The 24,486-nt window shown below is 36.5% G+C and overlaps 1 protein-coding gene across 9 annotated transcripts in view; it reads left to right on the plus strand.

Moving 5' to 3' along the window:
- Positions 1-740: 740 nt before the first annotated feature.
- The window catches only part of TBC1D32 (TBC1 domain family member 32), an 82,279-nt gene continuing 58,533 nt past the window's right edge, over positions 741-24,486 (plus strand). For 5 of the 9 annotated variants that reach the window (XR_005264622.2, XR_003496472.3, XR_003496473.3 and 2 more), the window contains exons 1-17: positions 741-889; positions 2,757-2,911; positions 5,624-5,785; positions 7,830-8,007; positions 8,647-8,718; positions 9,915-10,040; positions 10,971-11,049; positions 11,187-11,287; positions 11,374-11,435; positions 11,889-12,033; positions 12,798-12,857; positions 14,412-14,511; positions 14,783-14,920; positions 16,487-16,579; positions 16,830-16,972; positions 21,859-21,986; positions 23,183-23,384. Coding sequence is in view for 6 of the 9 variants with exons in the window: in XM_027454613.3 (XP_027310414.1) it covers positions 2,757-2,911; positions 5,624-5,785; positions 7,830-8,007; positions 8,647-8,718; positions 9,915-10,040; positions 10,971-11,049; positions 11,187-11,287; positions 11,374-11,435; positions 11,889-12,033; positions 12,798-12,857; positions 14,412-14,511; positions 14,783-14,920; positions 16,487-16,579; positions 16,830-16,972; positions 21,859-21,986; positions 23,183-23,384 (1,944 nt within the window). In the remaining 3 variants the exon portion in view is untranslated. Of the gene's footprint in view, positions 890-953; positions 975-1,582; positions 1,887-2,177; positions 2,406-2,756; positions 2,912-5,623; positions 5,786-7,829; positions 8,008-8,646; positions 8,719-9,914; positions 10,041-10,970; positions 11,050-11,186; positions 11,288-11,373; positions 11,436-11,888; positions 12,034-12,797; positions 12,858-14,411; positions 14,512-14,782; positions 14,921-16,486; positions 16,580-16,829; positions 16,973-21,858; positions 21,987-23,182; positions 23,385-24,486 lie in introns of those variants that run through there. The other 4 variants (XM_072036065.1, XM_072036064.1, XM_027454619.3 and 1 more) reach the window with 4 other exon arrangements.

Raw genomic sequence — 24,486 nt, forward strand, 5'->3', positions numbered from 1 at the left:
TTAATGACATCTGGAGAGTGCATGGCTGAGCTAGCAAGACTGGTGCAAGATCCTTGCAGGCAGCAGTCAGTAGAGAATTATTCTGCTGTTTGTTTTGTGAATAGCACTGTCCACTGCTAACAGGTGAATAGACTCCATTGCAGCTGACCACAGCCTTGTTTCTGAGGAGCTAACAATACAGCAGGTGTATGTTTTAATTCCTGAACCATCACTCTTCAATGGAAATACTGCATTTTTCATGTTTGGACCCAATTTGGCGGTAGCTCTACTGTAAGACAGCAGACCCAACACTTCTCGGGAGGGACTACAGATGCCCTTACAGAAATATCTCACCATGGAAGATTAGAAACATTGACATGATCGAAATCATTAGCAAAGAGTAGAGGATAAAAATGCAGTGTGTCACTTTACATGCAAGCGCTGTCAATCACGATTTACTATGAGTGCCCACTATAGCTCATTCTGGGCTTGTTATAGCTAAGCTAAGGGGAAATGATTTCAGGTCAAAATGATTTTGCTCTTTTTGGTTTTGCACTTATTCGCAGAAAAAAATAATAATATATTTTTGACGACTTTGTAGCATTCCCACCACTCCATGCTACCAGTTATAGGGCACCAGAAAATAGAAATGTCGGTGTAAATTGGGAGAACGTTAGCAAACGGGATTTCGACAGAAACCCTGCAGGGCACAAAAGGAGCAAAGCTGCCGGGGAAGGCTGGCGGCTGGGTCCGGCCCGGGGCCCACGGCCGCGGCTTCCCGGGGCGGGCAGGGAGGAGCCGGCCGCGGCCCGGCCCTCGTCGCCCCGGCGGCCTCTCGCGATGTCGCTGCGGGCCCAGCGAGAGCCGGCAGCGGGCGCCGCCGGTTGCTAAGGGCCGCCGCCGCCGTAAGGTGATCGATCCCCGGCGGGCCGGGGGCGCCGGGCGGGCCGGGGGGCGCGGGGCCCGGGCACGGCTCTTCCCCGTAGGGATGGCGGGTGAGGGAGGGCTCTCGGGCGGTGTGGTGAGCAATTCAGGTTGGTGCCGAAGGCTGCGAGCTGCTGGAATGACAGGCGGTGGGCACTGGGAGAGGTGGGAATGCCGGCCCGATTGCTGCTGTCTGGAATCGGTGTTTGGCTGCTAAAATGGTCGCGTCTGTGACCAGCACCTTGCCCAGGCAAAGGCTGGTGTGAAATGCCTCCTGCGGTGGGTAGATAGGGCCGCTACAGGGCTCTTCTTCGGTCACCCTATGGGATTTTGGGGCAGGCTTTCAGCTGTGGGGCGATTGCACTGAAATGAACTTGGAGCTTGAAAAGGCTGCACAAGCCAGGCTTGGCATAAGGATTCCCAGAGAGAAAAAGATCGTTTAACAATTCCAGGGAAACTCAGTGAGTCACATGCCTGCTGAAATAAACCCAAACGCAAGCCATTACAAGTGAATTTTAAGATAAGCAAGCTAGTGATTAAGTCAAATGAGACTTTTCAGAGGGAGCTAGAGATGAAGCCGGTATCTCCATAATATGTCTTTAAAAATGCCTTTTTTTTTTTTTTTTTTAATGGGGGATGGTACAGGGACTGAAGGGGGCAGCCCTTGAGAACTGAGCTGGTAAGACACTGTCTTCTGTACTTGATAGATATTTCCAGTTTCTCACTGCTGCTGCTCCTAGTTTTTCCTAGTAGCTGTAGTGTTGAAATGGGAGGACTCTGTCAGGTCACTTTGCTGTTGATACTATAGGAAAAAAAAATAAAAATCTAACATTTCCACCTGGCCTGTGTTGCTTGCAAAAGCTGCCAACACCTTTCACCATGGGCACTGCAATAGCTCTGAATAGAGGGATCCAAAAAATCAGGACGGGGCACCGAAACTATCTGAGAAGAAGGTGCAAGACTCTTAGAGGTTTCTCATCAAGGTAGTTGTTACATCTCTGAAACTTTTTTTTTTTTTTTTGGTAGTTATGCCATAGTTTTGTGCCTATTCGATGGACTGTTCTTCAAGCAACTGCACACAGAACTGTAGGATTTCTTAATACAGTATTCTCAGTAAGAATATTGCCCCAAGATGACAGGAGGTCCATTAAAACTGATTTAATTGTATCAATTCCAGTTTGTCTGAAATAGACCCTATCGTGATATTTCATATCACGTGTTTTGTTACCATGGTCATGTGTTTTGATACCATAATCTCATGCTGTGTGTAACAGGAAAAAGAGTGAGCATTTGAAGATTTCATGCTTTTGGACCTGTTAGAGTCAGTCCAGAGAAGGGCAACAAAGATGATCAGAGGACTGGAGCAACTCTTCTATGTAGAAAATCTGGGAGAGCTGGGGCTGTTCATCCTGGAGAAGAGAAGGATCCGGGGAGACCTCATCATGGGCTTTTAATACTTAAAGCGGTCTTACAAAAAGGTTGGAGAAGGACTTTTTACTTAGGTAAAAAGTGATAGGACAAGGGGGAATGGTCTTAAAAAGAGGATAGATATAGATTAGACATTAGGATGAAATTCTGCACTGTAAGCGTATCGGGGCAATGGCACAGGTTGCACAGAGAGGTTGTGGATGCTCAATCCCTGGTGGTGTGCAAGATGAGGTTAGATGAGGCCCTGAGCAACCTGATCTAGTGGGTGGCATCCCAGACTATGGCAGGAGGGTTATAACTAGATGATCTTTAAGGTCCCTTTCCAACACATGCTGTTCTATGATTCTATGATTTTCCTCATCTTAAGGTGAGGAAAGAAGAAAGAATCTGTGAAAGCATGTTATTTTTGTATTTGCTTCATACAGATGTCTCAATTTACAAGTGAAGATGAAGCTCTGTTGCAGTCTATGCTTCGACAGTTGCTGCAAAGTGTGAAGGAAAAAATCACTGGAGCCCCATCAGTGGAATGTGCAGAAGAGATTCTCTTGCATTTGGAGGAAACTGATGAAAACTTTCACAAGTAAAACTATTTTGCTATTTTTAATATTTTGAAGGAGATGAAATTTGATGAGCTATGTTATTCATCGGAAATGTTTGCAATTGGTATTGATGTGTGAGTGTGTATGTATTTTTTATATATGGATTCTTGACACTAATGAAATCGCAAAAGATTTCAAAAGAGAATACAATGAATTTTGCCTTTTTCCTGATTTTTTTTCCCCTACTCTTGGCAACACACTATTTTTACTGTAATTGTTTTGTAAGTTTCTCTCTTATAAGCAGCTCAACAATTCCTGCTAAACATTGTCAACAGTAATGCACATGCACATGTAATCAGATCTTCAAAAAACATGTAGATGTAAAACTTAGTGACATGGTTTAATGGTAGACTTGGCAGTGCTAGGTTAAAGGTTGGACAAGGTAATCTTAGAGGTCTTTTCCAACCTAAATGTTTCTATGATAACGTACTAAATGCAAACAGAATTTAGAAGAAATCCTGACTGAAGACTGTCAGGGAGTGTTTTTGACACCTGCAAGACAGTATAATTTTGTTTATCAGGTACCTTTTTAAAAATTTAAGTTATTCTGGCTTCCATTTTTGATTCTTCTGTCTAGCATATATTGCTGAACCCTTGTATATCTTATCAGTAAGTTGTTCTTTAATTTATGTTTTGAATAAAGCAGAAATGCATCACATTTTTTTATTAAATCAAATTTGACTGTGTGGCGTCTCTTACATGGTATGCTAGATTTCTGGAGCACATACTCCTCTTTTCCTTTCCATGGTACTCATACATGCTTGTTTTTTACTATATGGAGGATTTTCAGAATGCATCTGTGACAAGTCAAGAGAATACCAAGCTTAAATGACCTTGAAGACATTTTCATGATCAGAGGTCTGTGATTTGATTTCTCTTGAGAAAGCTGGTTACCTGCCAAGTTTTAAGACTTATCTACTCTATCTTTTGTTGCCACTGTGATGTAGAAAAGAGAGACACAGGGACCTCAGAAAGTAACAAAAAGAAAATTTGAATCTAATTTGAAATTTATATGCAGTAGTAAAACTCATATTTTTTTTTTACACTATATAATTAGAACCTTTTTTTTTTTCTTTAATCTAAGCCTTAGACATTCTTGACACTCTTATTTTCCTGGAGCGTCTATTGTAAGCCTAAACAGTCTGATGTGCTTTTGCATGTTAAGAAGTAGTTTTGAAATGTCTGAAACGCTCACAATGTATTTTTAAACTGGAAGAAAGATGCAGAAGATAGCTGTAGGACATCAAGCAGACATAGACTTTGTGGCATGAATAATGATGTAATTGTTGTGTATTTCAGAGTGAAGCAGTCACTGCAAAGATGTATACCACGGAAATGATGGAAATGTTACAGTCATTAAAATAAAAAAGGAAGAAAGTTTTATGAAATCTTTCATTCGGTGGAGATTCATGCAATTTCATTATTACAGGAGTAAAAAGCTAGCCTTGAAGCTAGCCTTGACAAATGAAAATGCAAATAAATATGTTTGTATCTTTCTTGAAATGCATTTCCATTACTTTCATTGAGAACAAAAGTGATTTGGGAAAGGAAATAATCAGGGGAAAAATACAGGGCTGTTACACCTGATGGAACTTGAGGTAGACAACTCAGTGAGAAAGTACATATCATGATAGCACAATAGAAGACAAGATTTCCTGTGGTTTTATTTTTTCTGTATCTTGAGTATAAATTTTTGTTTTAATACCGAAAAGCAAAAGCTGATAATTTATAGCAGTAGCTTTTGTTTACTTCTACATTTTATAGCTTTAGACTCTATATTTTCATGGTCAACTGACTTTAAAAAAAATTTTCTTACTATTAATTTATTGTAATTAATGAAAGTAGTTGCAGATCTGCATTTGATAAAATGAAATTACAATGAGGCACCTAGTGGTGAATATAGTTATTTTCTTCATGTGATTCTGTTTGCCTTGTCTTTTATGCAAATCAGAAGGTTAACAAAAAAACCCACAAAACTTCATATATTCTGAAAATGATTTTTTATCAATTTCTTTAGTGAAGATGTGTTCTGAGGAGTATGTCCAGTGAGTTTTTTTTTAATTTATTATTTAATGTTATGTTTGTGTAAGTATCTAATAATAAGAATGTGAAGTGCCAGTTTCTTTCCATTTTACACGTCCATATCATTGACAGGTAGTCTATGAATTTGGGTGAGACTTTCGGCATTATCATCATGAGACAGTTTTAAAGTCTTATACATGCCTTTATGTTGGATGAATTTATAAGCTGAGTTTTCTGTGTTTCTTTTCCTTTTGTATGCTCACTTTAAAATGAATAATACCAGATGAAAATAACATAAGACAGCATTATATTCAGGATGCTGAAAGTAATGTTTCTTTTAGAATTTTAAATTTGAGATTTCTTGTTATTTTGTTTTTGTCTGTAAAACATTAATCTGTCCGAGTAAACTTTTACATTAGTCTTAGAAGAAGCACAACGGGAAATTAGAAACTATTTGATATTGTTCCTTCCTAGAACATGCTGAGAAGGACTGTATTGAAGAAAATCAAACTTTATTGTGTGTTTTCACAGCTGAATTTATTTTTCTGAAAGTCATACATAAACCCTTACTTTAAAGTCAGGAAAGGAGATGGCTAATATTAATGCAACATTGAAAATGTGAGATGGTGAGCTCAAAGTAATTACATTTTAATTTTACACATTTGTTTCAGCTATGAATTTGTGAAATACCTTAGACAATATATAAACGATACTCTGGGCTCTGTGATTGAAGAAGAAACAGAAAAATGTACTGCTGCTCAAAATCAGGGTGAAGTATCTGGCTATGACACTTTCGTTCAACACGTTACAAAGAAGACTCGTGAATCCAAAGAGTAAGTACATGCATGTAATTCACATTTTTGTTACTTCTTGGACTTTGTCTTACTTTTTTGTTTCCAGAATGTGTTTTGAAAAACATAACTTCTGAAACATAATGGTAACAAATGTGATTCTTTGCATTCAAAAATCAGTGCTAAACAATTCAGATATTCCCACTCTTTACATTTCAGTTTGTCATGTTTCAGCTCACTCTGGAATGAAGAGTGTGAACCATTGCATAAAATGATAAGCATCAAATCTGTGAAGCTTCTGAGATATCTGAGATTAGAGTTAGGTAGGAATAAGGTTTGAAAGATGAGAGTCACTACTTCATGTTTGTTCGTTATTTGCATACGAAATTCAGTTCTGACATGGAAGGTGGCCTAAGTGAAATATTGTATTCTTATCAAGTATTACAGTATGGTAATTTCCTTAGATATAAACGGAGATTCTGCATGGCAAGCATTAGAATACAGGTGTGTTTTGAAGATTGCTTCATTGAGATCTAGCAAGGTGTCTTTTGAGAGTAGTATGTTTAGATCACTGGCAAGTTTAGAAATTGATGTTTGAGCTTTCTTCCTTGGATTCAAAGATACCTCTGCAATGCTGTCTGTCTGTGGTACAATTGTTACATATATCAACTGTGTAGAATTATCTAAGATTTTCTGTATGTTTGACTCAGAATGTCATCCTGAGTCAGAAGTCAGCCAGGCAGAGATTAGTAGGTTAGTGTGGAAAACTACCTCAGCATATTACATAGCATATTACATGGCATAGTACAGCATATTACAGATTCATTGGTTTTGAACACCATATTTAGTAAAGAAACCTTAAATAGACAAACCTCTGCGAGCACCAGTTATTTTCTTGTTCATTTCTTCCCTACAAACTTTCTTCCCTTCTTGTGGGCATTGGGAAGGGAACTTCCCTTTGGAATACAAGGGCTTGTAGCTCCTTTACTGAATTTTCAGATACTGAATTTGCACAGGGAGGTAGTTTCTGTGGTTCTTTAAAGCATTAGTGAGTAGTACTTATAAAACGGATTTTAGTATATACAGCTGTTTGTGCCAGAAAGAATGTGAAATTTCAAAAGTTTAATCTATGTACCACATTATTTTTGGAATTCCTATACAAAATCTGTCTACATAATACTGCTGAAAGCAGTTCTAAAAGTATGGTTTTCTTAATGAAAAGCAAACAGTATACTTTTGTCATAGTGAATCAGATCTGTGCCTTTTTGTATATTAGCTGTCATTGAGAAACATGATAAGGACTTCACTGAAGTTAAACTTGTACAATGTGAAAACAGTGAAATTAAAAGCAGAGAGAAAAACCAATAATTTTTGGCTTTGTATGTTTTAACCACTAAAATGATTTTATGCAGTACTTCAGTTCTACTTTATGATGTCCTTGGTGACCTTAAAATTAGTACTAATAGCCTTAAAGTAAGAAGTAACTTGAAATAAAATACCAGTTTTAAAATAGGATGTTTTTCTAAAGCACCAAAGGTTTTTATTTTGAATTGCTTCTGCATGGATGTTATTATTCTTTTGTTTTGTAATTTGGAAAAATCATGGTTTTGTTGTTTCTAAACAGTTCTGTGTGCATGGCCTGTACTCAAGAGTCAGGATTGACGTGTTCTCTTCTGTTGGGTTCTGTTCAAGGCTTATAGCAAAAGAAAAAATGGGAAAACACAAACAGTAACAATGAACTGATCTGTCCGGTCAGGGACACATTCTCCCTTTGGGTTCACATCGTTCCTTCTTAAAAAACTCTCAGTACAGGGTTACCATGTGATGATTTCATTGAATGGCTTTAGAAGGGCAAAAGAGAGTTTTATTACAATTTTAAAATTTAGTTTCCTGAAAGATCTAGATACCTGCATGTTTTATTGCTTGTTTTGAATTTGCATTTGTTTTTTGTTCATTTCTGTTCCTTCAATGAGTTTGGGTCTAAGTAGCGTTATGCCATATTCAGTTATTCATGACTTAATTAGTGATTTTTTTTTTAAATGTGATTTTTATGCCCTTTAATATTAAAATCCTCTTTACTTTGAAGATACAGAGAAATGATGCATGCCTTGAAGAACATCATGATGATTGTGGTAGAGTCTTTAATTAATAAGTTTGAAGAAGATCAAATGCGTAATAAGGAGATGGATAGTAAAACAAAGAAAGAATGTCAGAGCGGCTATTATACAGACAACTGTTCTGACAGTGACTCTTCGTTCAACCAAGTAAATGTATTTTCTTTCTACATTATAAAATAAGCATGATGCTGCACAACTGTTAAGTTTCTGCTAGTGGAAATTGAGAAGCAGCCCTAGAAAATGATTCATCCTTCCTATCTTTGATAAATGAATGAATTGCCTTTCTTGCAAATTGAACTACTGAGTTTATACTAGCTGTCTAACCTTTAGACAGCATATACTAGATGAGGTGAATCCTTTGCATATACTCTAAAGTGCCTATACAAGTACTGAAAATAATGGAAAGTAAACAAGAGAATATAATGGTAAAAGCTATGTCTCATCCAACTTTTTGTGATTTTTAGGAGCCAAATACGGTGTAGTTTTTCCAGAGTACTGCACTGTACTGTATTACTTAATGAGTTATTATAAGGCATTTTCTGAAGATAAAGGAAACTTCTAAGTAAAACAAAGAAAAATGCGTAAGGAATAATTTTGTTGCTGAAAATTTAACTTTGGCCAAACCTCAGACAACATTCAGAATGTTTACTTTAATTTAAATTAGTATAAATGATGAAGTCCAAATTATTAAAAGTAAATTAGGTATCAAAAAGACTGATGATTTTAATCTTCTGCTGTTCAGTTTAATAAAATACACTAATGATCATTTTATAATGTGTATTACAGAGTTATACATTCATGAGTCAAGAACAATTGCAACTGCTTGTAGAAAGACTTGACCCTATTCAGCCTAAGGAAGTAAGTTTAAAAGAAGAAATTTGAATACAAATGAATGTTTATGGCATATTGGAGAACAGACTATATGCATGTAATTGTTCTTACATATGTAAGTAGAATCTTGTGTCAGTTCATATATTGGCTTCAGCGTGGTAAGTGCACTGCAGTGCAATATTTCATTCTTTATAACCATTTGGCTCAAAAACTAGTTGCAGCAAGTATCTTATTTTTTTGGTTGGGAGTTTGTGTTATAGATGGGAATTTTAATTATGTGAGAAGTAAAATTATTCAACCTTGGTTTCCTGCACATGTATCCTCTGCCCTTCTTGATACCTTCCCCGTTGTCCTTTGAGTGTCCTTTTGAGTCCTCAGAAGAGAGGGGTGCCTGCTGTTTCATCAACAAGCTGCTGCCAGGTAGAATATATAATGTCCAAGTTAGGTTTGCCTTTCTGTCAGTGTCAGTACTAATTTGGGTCTCTGACCACCAGTAAGCTTTTAATATTTTTGAAGCTTGGAAAATCATTATTGTTTTGATCAATCTGTCTCGCTCTCTCTCATTAAATTTTGCTCGTGATTGTCTAGCAATTGAAATGGTCATGGTAGATGGGAACTGGTATAAATGTGATCATATAGGCCACATTTTCTTAGAAAACTAGGTAAAAAGTCTGATGCTATTAAATATGCTTAAATTTCCTACAGTTGGTTTCAGCAATATGAAATAAAGGGCTAGCGATTAGTTGTCTACAAATAGAAAAACAAAGAAAAAGTTATTTTAAATTACTTAATTATGAACGTGATGAAAGTTCTGCAGTAAAATAGTGTTTTATTTCCAGTTTTCCTTATAGACTTTTTAATGAACTGCTAGGTGCAATTGTAGCATTCAGAGATAAAGTAATTTTTCTATAATTCTTGATAACAAAATCATTCATTAAAAGCAGAAAGTAAACCAGAAATTAATATAATACCTGCAATATTAAAACCTAATATTTTAAAATGGTTTTGTTGCTTCTTAAAACGTATTTTTTTTCCTCTTCTCACTGATGTATTGTTTTGTCGAAATCACCATGATAACGTAGCAAAAGGTAAGTATTTTGGGACTCCTTATCTGATGTACAACCAAGTCATATTTCTTCCTTCCTACAACTTATATTGTAAATTACTTATCTGAGAGGTTGCTCTGAACAGATTTGTATTGTTTGTCTTTTTGACCACTTCAGGTTCGCCAAGAAGCATTGCAGACACTGTGCTTTGCCCCTCCTTCGAATGTACTCAACTCTGCGGGTTGGCCAAATCTGCGTAAGCATCTAACGATGTCTCTGTCAGATCCTGATGCAACATTCAGTGTAAGCTGATGTTCTTCTATGTTTAGTTATCAGTTGTCTAGCTGTAGTAAACAGTACTCAAGAGGAGCAAGAAGTTGCATATGTGTTATGATTATTTTAGCAGGATCCAAAGACACTTACTATGTGCATCAGATAGTGTTGTTTTTTTTTTCTTTTAAAAAACTTTGTTTGATTCCAGGAGGTCTTGATTTAAAAGATTACAGCAGCGCTTTGATAGAATTTTAGAGACTGCTGTACACCATTATATATTTTTAATGGGGAGTGAAGAGGTTTGAATGGTTTAAAAAAAACAACAAAACACATGTTGCCAAAACTCATGTAAAACATATTATGTAAATGTTTCCTATTTAAGTTAGGTGTATACTCCATGATGATAAGAAAATGATACATATTAATATTACACAGGCACTGATGAAGACAAAATGTGGTAGCTTCTTAAACTACTTTCAGATTATTTATTATGTCAATCAAGCCTTTTTTCTTTTTTTTTTCCCTCCCAATTTTAAAGTGATTTTCAGAGAAATGAATGTTGTCTCAGCTGCTGCCATGTATTATTCTTTCAGTTTAGGTCTACAGTTGTTTTTAAAATAATGCTAGTTACAAGTCATTGGCATGTTAATGACATAAAAACATTAATGTTAATGGAAAAATATAGCAATATTACCTGATCTGCCTCTTTGTATCTCAGTGAGGCTGGTGCTGTCACTGGTGCTGTCAGTAGAAGTATTCAAGAAAAACGTCTTCCATACTGTATGCTCCTGTGGTCCCAAACTATATATTTATAAAATGTGCTTCACATCTATATAGATAACTGAGCAATATATTAAGAATAATGTCATTACATATTTGTTATTGTGCAGTACTAATATACAGTTTCATGGTTATATAATATATTTAATACATTGCTTTTTTTTTTTTTTTTCTCCTTAGGAGAAAATTCTTAGGTTTTATGCAAGAACATTTTCTTCATCCCCATTTAATATGACACGAGAAGTCTATACAAGTTTAGGTATGTGCATTAAATTATATTTAAGACTCCAAGAGTCATGTACTTCCTGAAAATCGATTACCTTTTACTGTGAGACTATTATATGGTCTATTTTGCCACTCTTGTCATTGAGATGGGTTTTATTTCTTCTGTTTTAGCACAACACTTGGAATTTTACTTTCTTTCTGAAGAATATTCACTTCGTATTTCAGCAGGTCTGGATGTATCTAATGCAAACATAAATCATTTACTTAAAAAGGTATAAATGAACTTTCCATACCTCTTAAAATTTTTGTCGTTACTGAAACATCATGTAATCTTTTTTAATTATACTAATATTAACAGGTCCGTCTTTTAAATGAGTACCAAAAGGAAGCTCCTTCTTCCTGGATTCGTTATGCTGAAAAGTATGTCACCTTCACTGTCTCTTAGTTTAATGCTTTTTTTTATGTATTTTGCTAAAATTACATGACTATATTTTCACAGGGTCCACACATCACTGGTCAGTGCTAAGGAAAAGTGGAATAGGCAAGTTATATAGGAGTTATATAGGAGTGGTCATGGTATATAGGAGTGGTATTAGGCTGCGTATTTAGCTTTCAAAGCATTTTACAATGTCATAAGTGTAACATTTAGTGCTTATGAAATATGTAATCATATAAGAGAATATACATGTATGTTGCTGTTCATTTTATTTATGGTAGCACAAATAATTAATATCCTTACAAGACCAAATTAAAGATAACGTGGTTAGTATTTAAGATATGCATGAACAACAAGGATTTACAATAAATTTTGGGTGTGAATATTACTGATGAAAAGTGATTTTTGTTTTATTTTTTTCTTATTTGTGTCATAAGGTATATGGAAGAAATAGTGGAGAGTACCTTGTCATTGTTGTCAGTAAAACACGATCCTAATCATCCTGACTCTCAAGACTTTTTGAGTCCAGTCTACTTTTTGGCTCTGCTAGATATCAAAGCTGTGTGGTTTAAAAAGTGGACGGTAAGCAAAAAGAAAGCAAAGGGGAAAAAAAGCAAACAAACTTGTTGATGTCAGATGTATTTTGAAAAGCTTGATTTATAACTACTGTTATCAGAGACCTATTGTGACCTTGATAACAACCTATAATAAGAACTATAATAAAGGAAGTGTATTGTTTGTTTTAGGCATTTAAGTCCTTTGCCCATTAACACTGCTCTGTCCCTTTCTGTTTGGTTACTAATCTACATAAATCTTTGGGGAACTTGCTGCTTTTCAGGCCATTTTTTCTGTCCATTTGCTGTAATTGATTGATATCTGCCAAAAGACTCCAATTTTTATTTGGAAGACGTGCTGAGCATGAGAGTACAGTTATGTTATCTTACACGAATTGTCTCCTGTAGTGGATGCTAGAGGTTTTTGCAGACTATCATGTATAAATTTATAACTTAAAATTTACATGACAATTTTAATGTAAATTGTCATGTCAATGTAAATGCTAGACGTAATCTAGCATTTCAACACTATTACTGATTTTTCTGTTTTACTGTATGTTCTGCACATTTCAGAATTTTTCTAATGACCTTTTTTTAAAATCTTAATCTATTACAAAAAAAAAGGCCCAGTTGGGTATAGTACTGGTTTACATGAGCTGGAGTTTAATGTGTTGAATATGTACTGTGCACAGGATTCCTAATGGAACAAAATTGGAGATAATTTTGACTTTTTGATTCAAAAGTAAAATTTATATTTTTGGAGTTGACTCTAGTTTTTCTTTGTGATTTTAGCATGCGTATTACAGCAGAACAGTGGTACTTAGGCTATTGGAAAAGAAATATAAATCTTTGGTAAGTATTTCCCGAGGAAATTTTACCTGGAACTTGTTTTTGCTTTGTCCTTTTTGTCAGAGCTGTTCCATGTTCTTTATCTAGATTAGATTAGCCTTTTTTTTTTTCTTTCCTAATTTTATCTCTGATTAAATTATGAAGAAGGGTATGTGTTCTGTTTTGGGTAAGTAGAAATTTTATTGTTTTATGGCAAGTATTTAATTAGGATTATTTTCTGTTAATTTCTTATGTTGCATCCACATTTAGAATTATTTCTGTCAGTGTATAAAAATAGAAGATGAAAAAATGCAAAAACTCAATGCTGAATTTGGATTTTTGATGAAAAGAAACTCAGAAAAACATTGTTTTCTTTAAGTTCTGTTATGAAACATGGGTTCAAAGTGTCAGCAAAGTAAAACGAAACTCCATGGAACAAAAAGTTTATGATAGGAAGTTCATTAGCAGAGTAGTCTAATATAATGAGTAAGCATGGAGTAAAAGTGTGGTTTTTTTTAGCACATCTGTATGCTTTACCTTTTCAGTATGTAAAAAAATTAGCAGCTCCAAAATGAAAAAAGACGTAAGTTTAAATTTATTGCATATGCTGTATTGTGATTTGTTTCTAAATACATTCTCCTGGAAAAGAGTCTAGCGGGGGACCACAAAGATGATACGGGGCCTGGAGCATCTTCCCTATGAAGAAAGGCTGAGAGACCTGGGTCTGTGCAGCCTGGAGAAAAGAAGACTGAGAGGGGATCTCATCAATGTGTATAAATACCTGAGCTGTGGGAGACAGAGGGGTTTGGCCAACCTCTTTACAGTGGCTTGTGGGGACAGGACAAGGGGTAATGGCCACAAGATAGAGCACAGGAAGTTCCGCACCAACATGCGAAAGAACTTCTTCATGGTGAGGGTGATGGAGCACTGGAGCAGGCTGCCCAGGGAGGTTGTGGAGTCTCCTTATCTAGAGATTTTCAAGGCCAGTCTGGACGCCTACCTGGGCAGCCTACTCTAAGGAACCTGCTTTGGCAGGAGGGTTGGACCTGATGATCTTCTGAGGTCCTTTCCAACCCCTATAATTCTGTGATTCTGTGATGCACAATGATACAATTTCAACTTGTATATACAGTTATATACTTGTATATACTGACCTTTGCAAAGGTCAGTAATAGCACTGGCAGCACCCAGTAACCAAACTTACAATTTAGTACTTGTAGTGTAAACAGAGGTTTTTTCCATGTGAATAATGAAAATCTTCTGTATTAACCATATAGTAATCACAGATTGTTATTAACTTCTCAGAATACTTGCATGTTCTCTGTACTCTTTTTTTGTAGATTGATTGTCCTAATGCTTATATAGCTGAAGTTTGTGTTAATGTGTTTTAGTAGCCGTGTAAAATTTTGTGTCCCCTTTGATGGTTACCCCAACCAAGGCGCTGAAACATGAGGTAGTTGCAGTGATGTGAGAGTTTACATTCTTGTGTACTAGAATGTGATATTAGAATACAAAAGTAAACACATTTCTTGTAAAATGCCAGACATTTTATTATTATTGTTATTATTTTTTCCACAGATTAACGCAGCTGTCCAGCAATGTCTTGATTATTTTGAATTTTGCAAGGCAGCAGTTAATACAACTTCTAGAGTCAATGACTTTTCCCAGCAGTATTCTAGTGAGTATCTTTGCATGTATCGCGTTGTTTGCACATGTATTCACATTCTCTATGTCTTTAAGCACGATGCCTCAAGATAAAGACATCCTATATGATTTTCTTCTGTCAAAAGTATTTTGTCTGTCTTTTGAGAGTACTAATAACAGCGGTTAACTACTTATGGTCTCTGCTTTTATATACAAAATGACTCATATATGTTACAGGTAGTAGCCAACTACTGGCAAGTAAATTAATAAAGACAAGTTCTAATTTTTTGGTTTTATTGTTGTAGGTGATAAGCAGAAATTCTCTTACACTGGACCAGAATTACAGTATGTCTACTTTGTTCATTCGCTGTGCCTTTTAGGCAGATTGTTGATCTATAAGCAAGGCCGAAGTCTCTTTCCAGTACAGCTGAAAAGTAAAAAAGGTAAGAGGGAGGGGTGAGGAAAATGGAACCTGTTGAGCAACAGTATGCCTGTACCTGATGTTTCCACTGCAATGTTGTGAACATTGTAGGATGATGTTCTGTTTTAGTGATTCTGTGCCTGTAAAACTTTGTTAAAAGATGGCATGGAGAATTTTGAGCATCATCACATTTTTTTTTAAATCTTTAATGGGTATGGTTGAATAGACACTTTTTTCTTTATGTCTAATATACTAATTTCATGTTGAAGGGGATGTGGCTCAGAATGTAAGTGCTTCAGTCTTTTTAGGTACGAGTAATATATTTTGTCAAGGCAGTTGATATAATTGGTTGGAAAAGAGCCATGTTCAGGCACCCAGACAGTTTTTCAGATGTGAAACAAAATCAGTACTTCAAGCTAAATGTAAATTGAAAGCAATTGCACTGAGTTTGACTTATTAACATAATTAAGATAAAAAAGTGTAGAATAAACTCAGTACCTGTGGAACAGAGGTGTCAATAAGGGCAAGGGAGCTGAGATGTAAAAGCCCTTGCAAGTCCAGAGAAATCTACATGTAGTGATACATTGTGTGGTGACAATTGTAGCTTTGCATTCTATTAATATCTCTATTAATCCAATACAGAATTAATAATGTTTCTGGATAGCAATTCTTTTGTCTTTTGAAGGTAATTTGTACCTCTGGCTTGAGGATCATAACTTTACACCCTGTATAGAACAGTGGTGAGGAAGAAACATCCACTAATCAAGTCCTTTTGTCATTTATGGATTATCTGTATAACTCCATTTAATCAGTGATCCATTGATGATGCTTACTTTTTTCTCTCCCCCATAAAAGTAATGATCTTATCATCTGTCTTCTCTGCTACTTCTCTGCTCCATGGATACCAATCCTTTCCTCACAAATTGTCAGATTTATTAATATAATTGCATTAAACTTGGAGCAATACTTCCCAGCATGCATTTGGCTAATCATTGTTTTTTGTTTGAGACCCGAGGAAGGGTTGTATCTGACAGCTTGTCCCTTTTCCATCTGTATCACTTAATGTAGTGGCAAGGTCATGCATTTTCCAACAGCCATGTACATTCAGTTTTTTCAAACTCTGGCTTCCACCTGCTTCAATGAAAGACATGGTGAAAATGTAATTGGCTAAACTAGGAGCAAGATTAAGCCTTAAAAGTTGATCATGAATTAACCCAGTAGATTTCCTGGGAAGTGCATGCCCTTTGATGTATCAGTTGTACATTTACCTGTTATTTACTATGAAGGCATAGTTAGTTGCTTGGAGAAGTTTGTAGATGCCCCATCCCTGAAAGTGTTCAAGGTCAGGTTGGATGAGGCTTTGGGCAACCTGATCAAGTGGTAGATGTTGCTGCCCACATGGCAGGGGTTTGGAATTAAATGATCTTTAAGGTCTCTTCCAACCCACACCATTCTGATTCTATGCATGATGTTGATTTTTCTCAGCAAAACAAACTGTTTCTTACATATTTACATAATTCATTTTATTTATAAAATTAAAGTCACACTTTAATTTCAAGAGTGCTTTCTTTTGATTTTTTTTTAATAGATTGTGTTACCCTAACCGATCTCTTGGTGTTATTTACTCAGCTTATTTATTGCTCTCCAAGTTATTCAAAGACAACTTTGGCAGTGCATACAGGTAAATGTTTGTTTTTAATATATGCTACTATGTATAATAGTAATGAGGCCTTTGGTAACTCTCTTTTTCAATTTTTAATTTCGGGTCTGTTACTTGTGAAGATTTTTATCTTTTCTTCCTCTCCTACCTTTTCTTCATTTCTCTGTTAAATCAGTTCTTAATGAAATTATGATTCAAAAGCATTTGCATATGCTATATAGGTATGTTTGTGTAAGTTGAAATATAAATTAATACTTCTTGTATTTGACAGACAATTATTCTCCAGCAAGTCTTGTTATGGAGATCCTGCAAGTTTTTTGTGATCAAGCGGGTTGTGCTGCTGAATGTTTATATACAGATGCAGTGATAAATGCCCTACTTCATCCTGTTCAAAGTTTACTGAGTGGTACAGAGGTTTGTAGTAGTCTTCAAAATAATTTTTAAATTTGTAGAATTTTTGTAGATGTAATTAAAATGTAGATGTAATTAAAATGTAGAATCATTTTAATATATTTTCTACATTGAAGATTTATGTAATCATGTGGTAACTTCCGTAGTGTTTTCTACATTAGTTATTACAGTGTTCCTTAAGTTGTGCATGCTGTCATTATGAGTTGTCTGACAAAAGTGTTTTTTCAAATCTTCTGAATAGTAGCAAAAATTGAATTGTAGTGAGACTATTCCCTTTGGAAGCTTACTTGATTTTTTTCCTATGTTCACATGTGTATTTTGTATATTATCTTTCTTATCAGCTCTGTCTGCTATTTAAAAGGAGACTTCTATTAATTTTTAAATTTGGCTGGCAACTTGAAATAAAATTGTTTCAGTAATTATTATGGGAAAAAGTATGTAATTCCTTATAGAAAACTGTAGTTTTCTGAAATGTTAGAGGAAAGAGCTTTTATTCTTTTCATTTTTTTTTTCTTTTATTTTAGGTATCTCTATTAGAATTGGAAATATTTTGTGTAATGTTACCTACCTTTAAGTACTTAAAAGCCTAGTTGCACTTGCCTGCAAAGCAGTTTAAGTTTCAGCCCATCCTATTGTTTTTGTTTTGATGGAGATGATTACATCCATCTAGGTGACTGTTAGTCTCAAGACAAAGAATTTGAGGGCCTGAACTGCAGATGGCATGCGCTAGCTGCCTGAGCTGTCTTATTTTGAGAGAAGTTAATAACTGAGAATTTTTTAATTTCCTGAGATGAAAGCTTGTAAAGACAGTTTAGGTTCCTAACTTAAATACTTCATCCAGATTCTTAAAGTTAAATTTTTTCAACATTCTCCTGATTATTTTTTCAGTGCAGTTTGTTTATTTTTCAGGAAAGGTTCTTCATATTAATGCCTGTAAATATTTTAATCTATCAAAATATGCCAGTGCTTTTTGAAAAAGTGTAAATAATATTTCCAAATAAATATTTTAAAGTATATATTTCTTTAACGTTTAAAACCATAGTCTTAGAAAAGCTTGATCATGTCAATACTTCTTTACTTCTTTGCTGTGTGGGGAACAGAGCACTGGAACAGGTTGCCCAGAGAGGCTGTGGAGTCTCCTTCTGTGGAGGTATTCAAACCCTGCCTAGATGCCATTCTGCAGTATGTGCTCTAGGTGATCCTGCTCAGCAGGGGGGTTGGACTAGATGACTTTCAGAGGTCCCTTCCAACCTTGGCCATTCTGTGATACTCCTTTGCAAGTATCTGTACTGAGTTTACTAGCATTGCTTAAGCATTTTATTTAAGGCTATATATGAATGCTTTGCAGGGTTAGCACGTTAAGTTGTCTTGATCTTATTGTAGGCTGCAGAAATGTAGCACAGATTTTTTTAAAAGATAAGAAGTCACTGAGCCTGCATATAGCTTGGACACTGGTAATCTTTGGGGATCTTATCAATGTTTATAAATACCTGAAGTGTGGGAGACAGAGGGGTTTGGCCAACCTCTTTTCAGTGGCTTGTGGGGACAGGACAAGGGGTGATGGCCATAAGATAGAGCACAGGAAGTTCCGCACCATCATGTGAAAGAACTTCTTCATGGTAAGGGTGACAGAGCACTGGAGCAGGCTGCCCAGGGAGGTTGTGGAGTCTCCTCTGGAGATATTCAAGGCCCGTCTGGACCTTTTCTTTCTTTAAAAGAAAAGAAAACAAAACAAAACAGGTCATATTCAGGGATATTAATTGCACAGTGGCTATAGTAGGCTGTATATGTGTCGTAAATCTGGAACGTGTCATATTTGTTCCAATGAAGGTACAAATTGTTTTATATCAGTTCTGTCAAACCAATAGCTGGAAAAGGTAGGAAAAGTCAGGGTATCCCTGTTCCTCTTTTACAAAAAGGGGGATTGGTTTTGTTTCCCAGCCAAACCACTGGTACTTCTTAGACACGTAAGAATCACACATCCCTATGAAGGATCTATTGTCTGTCTCTCCAGTGCTGGATTGTGGGTATACGGCTCCTCAGTTGCAGAATAGGCCTGATGAAAAAGTTATGCTGTTGTTTTTTTTTGCCTGTTTGTTTTGTTTTGTTTGTTTGTTTTTGTTTTTTTTAAGCAGAGTAGTCTTCCATATATGCAGTAGAGAGGGAAGAAGAAACTTGGTGGCTATGAGCAGGAGTAGTCAGAAGGATTGGTTTGTAGGTAGTAGTGTTGACTTTGGGAGCTCTGTGGTCTTTTAAGTTGCTGCTGAAACATAGCTGGTACAGATCATAGTATTCACATTGTAAATAAACAAAGTACTATACTATGTGTGTTTTTGTCTTGCACAGGGAAAACAAAATAATAACAATACTCTTTTGAAGAGACAATGACAGCACAGTATGTTCCTTTCTTAAAATTCTGAACAATTATACCATGTACTCTAAAAATAAATGGTCAGAGAGAGATTTTAACCCTCTATATAACATGAAAATTTAACCAAAAAAAACCCAAAAAACAAACAGAAACAAAACCTGACTAAGAAAACAATAAATTCTAAAGAGAAAAGAAGGAACTTACTCTATGCTTTTCTCCACTCTTGCTTCATGACCTTTTTCACAAGAAGAATCAGGAAATTAAATGATTCCCCGTTTACCTAATAATACAGTATCTATATGTACTCCTGCAACAAGGTCAAGTTTTGAAATAAATTTATATTTTTCTCTGATTACCTTGAGCACTGGCAATAATAGTAAATTACTTAAATTGTAAAGTAAATACCATTTATTTTTCCTTGGTGCAGTGTATAAAATATACAGCTACCTGTGAGGGAAGAAGCAGGAGCTGGATTGCATAACACTGTAAAAATCTCTGCTCCCAGGAGTCCAGCTTTCCTTGATGAATAACAGAAGAGTGGAGAGGATTTAAGCAGTGGACTTCAGCTTCAGGATAGTGGTGCCTTATTCCCTGCTCTGATGTATAAAGTATTTAACAAGCATTACTGGGAACAGTAATCTTCCTTAGTTCATCTTTGCCTAAAATTCATCTCACTGTTGACTCCATGCTGTTTTCCTGGGTGTGTATAGGGGGAAATTACCAAACGGTATTTTTTTCTTGCTTTGAAAACTATTATTCTTTTTTGTAAGTACATCTGTTCATGAATTCTGGTAATTTGGAGTGTTTCTCGGTTTCTGGGTGAAAACAGCTCCAGTTATTTCATGACTGTGTGTTCATTCTGTATATTCACAGAATCACAGAATGGCTGAGGTTAGAAGGGACCTCTGGAGGTCATCTGGTCCATGCTCTCCCACTCAAGCCACTTGCACAGGGCCATGTCCAGACAACTTCTGAATATTTCCAAGGAGGGAGACTGCAAGCTTTCTGGGCAATCTATGCCAGTGCTCAGTCACCCTCATAACAATAATAATAAATAAAATGTTTCCTCATGTTTAGATTGAGGCATACGGACAGGAACAGGGTTTTTGTGACCTCCTGTAGGACCCTGGAATAAGTTCTGCAGAATTGTAGCTGCTGTGTACTGGCAGGCCCTGGACACATCTCCTCCCTAATTATCCCATCCCTGGGCTTATTTGCTTGGGCTCAGGGCCAACCTAGGTAGCGGTGCGGATGTCAAACCTTGAAGACAGCTGTTTGATAAAGCTCTGTGAAGAAGCCTCATTGGAGATCCCCCACAGAAATGTCTCTTGTAATGTCTCAGCGTGGACTCACTCCATCTCAGGAGTGGGTTTTAAGTTGAGGTTCTCCCCCTCATTTCCTGCCTGTACTATGTTGTAGCAGCATTGAAGCCAGGCATCCCGTTTATCTGAACCCCATCCCACAGACAAGACTTGTTGGCTTGTTTTACCTCAGCCTTGTTACTGTAGAGTTGCCTAGTGATCACTGGTCTGTCTGACCCTGATCGCTCACTGATTCAGCTTTATGGCTTAACCTCAGACCTCCTCTCATCTCCATGGAAGGGATCTGAATTGTTGAGTGAACTTGCTTACCATCACTGGACCTGGTCTGCTCAACTTGCTTGGGTATGGTGGGAATACCTGCCAATCAGATGGAAAGCCACTGCCTCTGGCTGCCTTGTTATCACTCTTGGCTCCTGACTTCCCTTCTCTTGCAGAGCAACTTGCCCTTTTTGCTCTCTGACAGGTCCTTCATGGAATACATGAATTTTGCTTGTCTACTATTGAAATAATGAGTTTACTTACTAATGAGCAATAGCTAGTTTAGCCTTTATTCAGGTAGGACATTCACTAGTGATAGTACTAGACTAAACTGAATCCTAATGTTAAGTGTTCAGGTCCTCTTGATTACAGCTCAGAGGTGCAGTGCTCTGAAGTGAATAAGGAATTAGCAGATGACTTCTGCTTTGCTCCAGTGTGGAAGGCTTCCCTCATGGTTCCAAAGCAAGGGGCTGTTTAGACCTACTGCTGCCAAGAAATGAGGTGGACACACAAGATTTTCCTCTGAAATTGGAATTCCGTATCTTGCCAAAGAGTTGACAATGCATATACAGCAAAGAGGGAGTTAGCATGTATTTCACCTTGACTCAGATACTGTTCTTGCATTCCTAAGTGACTTATCAAGAGTCTTTCCACGTTCATTGTGGGAAAAGAGAAGAGAGTTTAGAAATGTGTGTTCTCTGTGTCTGTGTAGTCATTAGATTTCTGCCATAATCATTAAAAATAGCAATTACAACCTTCTGTGATGAAGGTTTTTATATGATGGTATTTGAACGTAGGCTACTTACTTCTTGTTTAAACCATTAAGCAGACATCAGAAAGGTGACCTTCATTCAGGTTCTGCATAGATAAGCCAGACTTGAATAAACAGCTTTCACAAAAGCATTGAATTTAAAACTTCTTTTTTGGCTTCCAAACAGGTACATATAAATTGCCTTGAAACCACTTTAATTGATGTAGCTGATATTTTGGCAAGGTTTGCTGCTGTAGAAGAAGGTCTTTCTATTCTTCTTTATGGAGGAAATAAAAACTCTGCTAAAGAAGATAGGTAAGAGAACATTAATGAATAACATTAGTGAGTAATGAATTACATTAGTCTTATGAAGCGAGACTCATTTCAATTTTTTTTGGTAGCATGATATGTTTTGTTTATGTTTGGAGTAAAAATATCTCACTATCAATTAAAGTAGGAATTGTTTTGGAGAATGTGTAAGGGAAATATTTACGTGTATAAACAGGTAAAATACACTTTAAAATACTTTTATTAAGGAAGATTTCCATGGTTTCTTTGTTTCTCCTATTCATTTGAGAGCTTTCTTTTTCTCTGAATGTAGTTCCAGTATATTCATAGTGCTGCTGTTCAGACCAAAGTCTAATATTGTCTATTTTGCTTGTTTTTAGAATAAATATTAAAAATCAACCTAATTTACTGAAACAATAGATTTATTGTAACATTCACTTATTAATACATGTAGTAAAGGCAGATCTTGTATCAGAAACTGACATTTGTAACAGCGTGCCTAATATAGTATCTGTATAATATTCTAATCCTTTGTGTAGTGCATTCTTAGCTGATGCTAAAGTATGAAATTGGGCAGTAAAATTGAGACTAGCATTTAAAAGTATCTAAGCTGCAGGTCATTAAAATAACCCTTATGTCTGTGACTGTCAATTATTTAGAATACATGTCTTCTGAGAGGGGAAAGCTCAGAAGTTGTGTACGTTTTTATGGGAGTATGGACGTAAAAGCTTTTTGGAGGAAAATGGTGGTGAATCTGATCTCTTTTGGGGAAAGAGTTGTATTTTGTGTTTCTAACCTAGATTTCAGAAGCAGTTCTCAGATAGGAAAGAGGAAGAACAAAGATAAATCTTGCCTAGTGTGCTTCAAGAATACTAATAGTCTTTTTGATTAAGTAAAAGCTAAAATGATTGTCTTGTTACTTTTCCCAACTGGACTCTTATAAAACACGCAGTTTGTGTAGATTGTGGCCATGTGGACAAGATGGAAGGTTGTGACTGCATTTTTGTTTTATGTTAACCCGTAACCAAAGTAAAATCACTCGCTGTGCATTTCTTTTATTCTGACTGCTGTTGCAAGTATTAATATAGTTGGTCGCTCCATAGTGGGTCATAGTTTTTTTCCATTACCTGTAGAACAATTTTTATAAGCTCTGTCAAAGGATTTGTTTCAAGGCTCATTGATGACTACAAACCAACATTTAAAAAATGTTATTTTATTTCTAGTCCTACAGCTGTTCATGTAATTGTTCAGTTTACAAAGAAACTTCTTCATGACGACATTTCTCTTTTATCTGGATCCGAGCTTTTGCCAGTTGTTAAAGGAGCTTTCATTTTTGTATGTCGTCAGATGTACAGAACATGTGAAGGCCTGCAGATGCTAATTCCTTATGGCTTGCATGAATCTATTGGAGAGGCCTGGAAAAAGGTAAATCTTGCTTTGGATTGGGAAGATCAGAAAAAAATTACTGTAAGAGGTTCAGGTTATGTAATAGTTGTTCTGTGCTTTAGATTCCCCATACTTAAATAGTAAGATAAGAATACTTGGAATTGTTCTAAAAATGAAGTTCTACTTTTCAAAATTTGCTTCTATATGTGAACCTAGCAGACACTTATTTTAAGCCTTATGTGCTTGAAGATTAAACCAGGATCTCTGAGGATGTATAGGAAGACCTGTCATTCATTGATCAATTCTTCTTTAAATGCTGTCCTTGCTGCTAGAGGTCATCTGATGTTCACAATTTGTCTACTTACTGTAGGATTTTAGTAAAAATTGTTTCCCAAAGTATTCTCCTGGGGAAACTGGCTGCTCATGGCTTGGACAGGTGCATAGTTTGCTGGGTGAAGAGCAGGCTGGGTGGCCAGGCTCAAAGAGTTGTAGTGCATGAAGTTCAATCCACCTGACCGCTGGTCACCAGCAGTGTTCCCCAGTGATCAGTACTGGTGTAAGTTTTGTTTGACATTTTTATCAGTGATCTGGATGAGGGGATCAAGTGCACTCTTGCAGACAATACCAAGTTAGTGGGACTGTAGGTCTGCTTGAGGGTAGGAAGGCTTTGCAGAGGGATCTGGATAGGCTGGACTGATGGGCTGTGCTCAAACACATAATGTTCAGTAAGGGTAAATGCCAGGTCCTGTGCCTGGTTCATAACAACCACATGCAGTGGTATAGGCCAGAAGAGTGGCCGGTCAGCAGCTGCTTAAACATGAGCCAGTAGTGGGCAAGAAGGCCAATTGCACCATGGCCAGCATCAGAAATAGTGTGGCCAGCAGGACTATGGAAACAATTGTCTTCTTGTACGCAACAAGGTCTCCTTGAGACTGCACCTCAAATACTGTGTTCAGTTTTGGGCCCCTCACTGCAAGAAAGATATTGAGCTGCTCAGGCATATGCAGAGAAGACTGATGAAGCTGGTGAAGGGATGAGAAAACAAGAGTTGTGAGGAATGACTAAAGGCAGTGGGGTTGTTTAGATGGAAGAGGCTGAGGGGGAGACGTTATCACTCTCTACAGCTACTTGAAAGAAGGTT

The sequence above is a fragment of the Anas platyrhynchos genome, chromosome 3 (genome assembly GCF_047663525.1).
Source record: "Anas platyrhynchos isolate ZD024472 breed Pekin duck chromosome 3, IASCAAS_PekinDuck_T2T, whole genome shotgun sequence".
In the NCBI taxonomy this organism is placed as follows: Eukaryota; Metazoa; Chordata; class Aves; order Anseriformes; family Anatidae; genus Anas; species Anas platyrhynchos.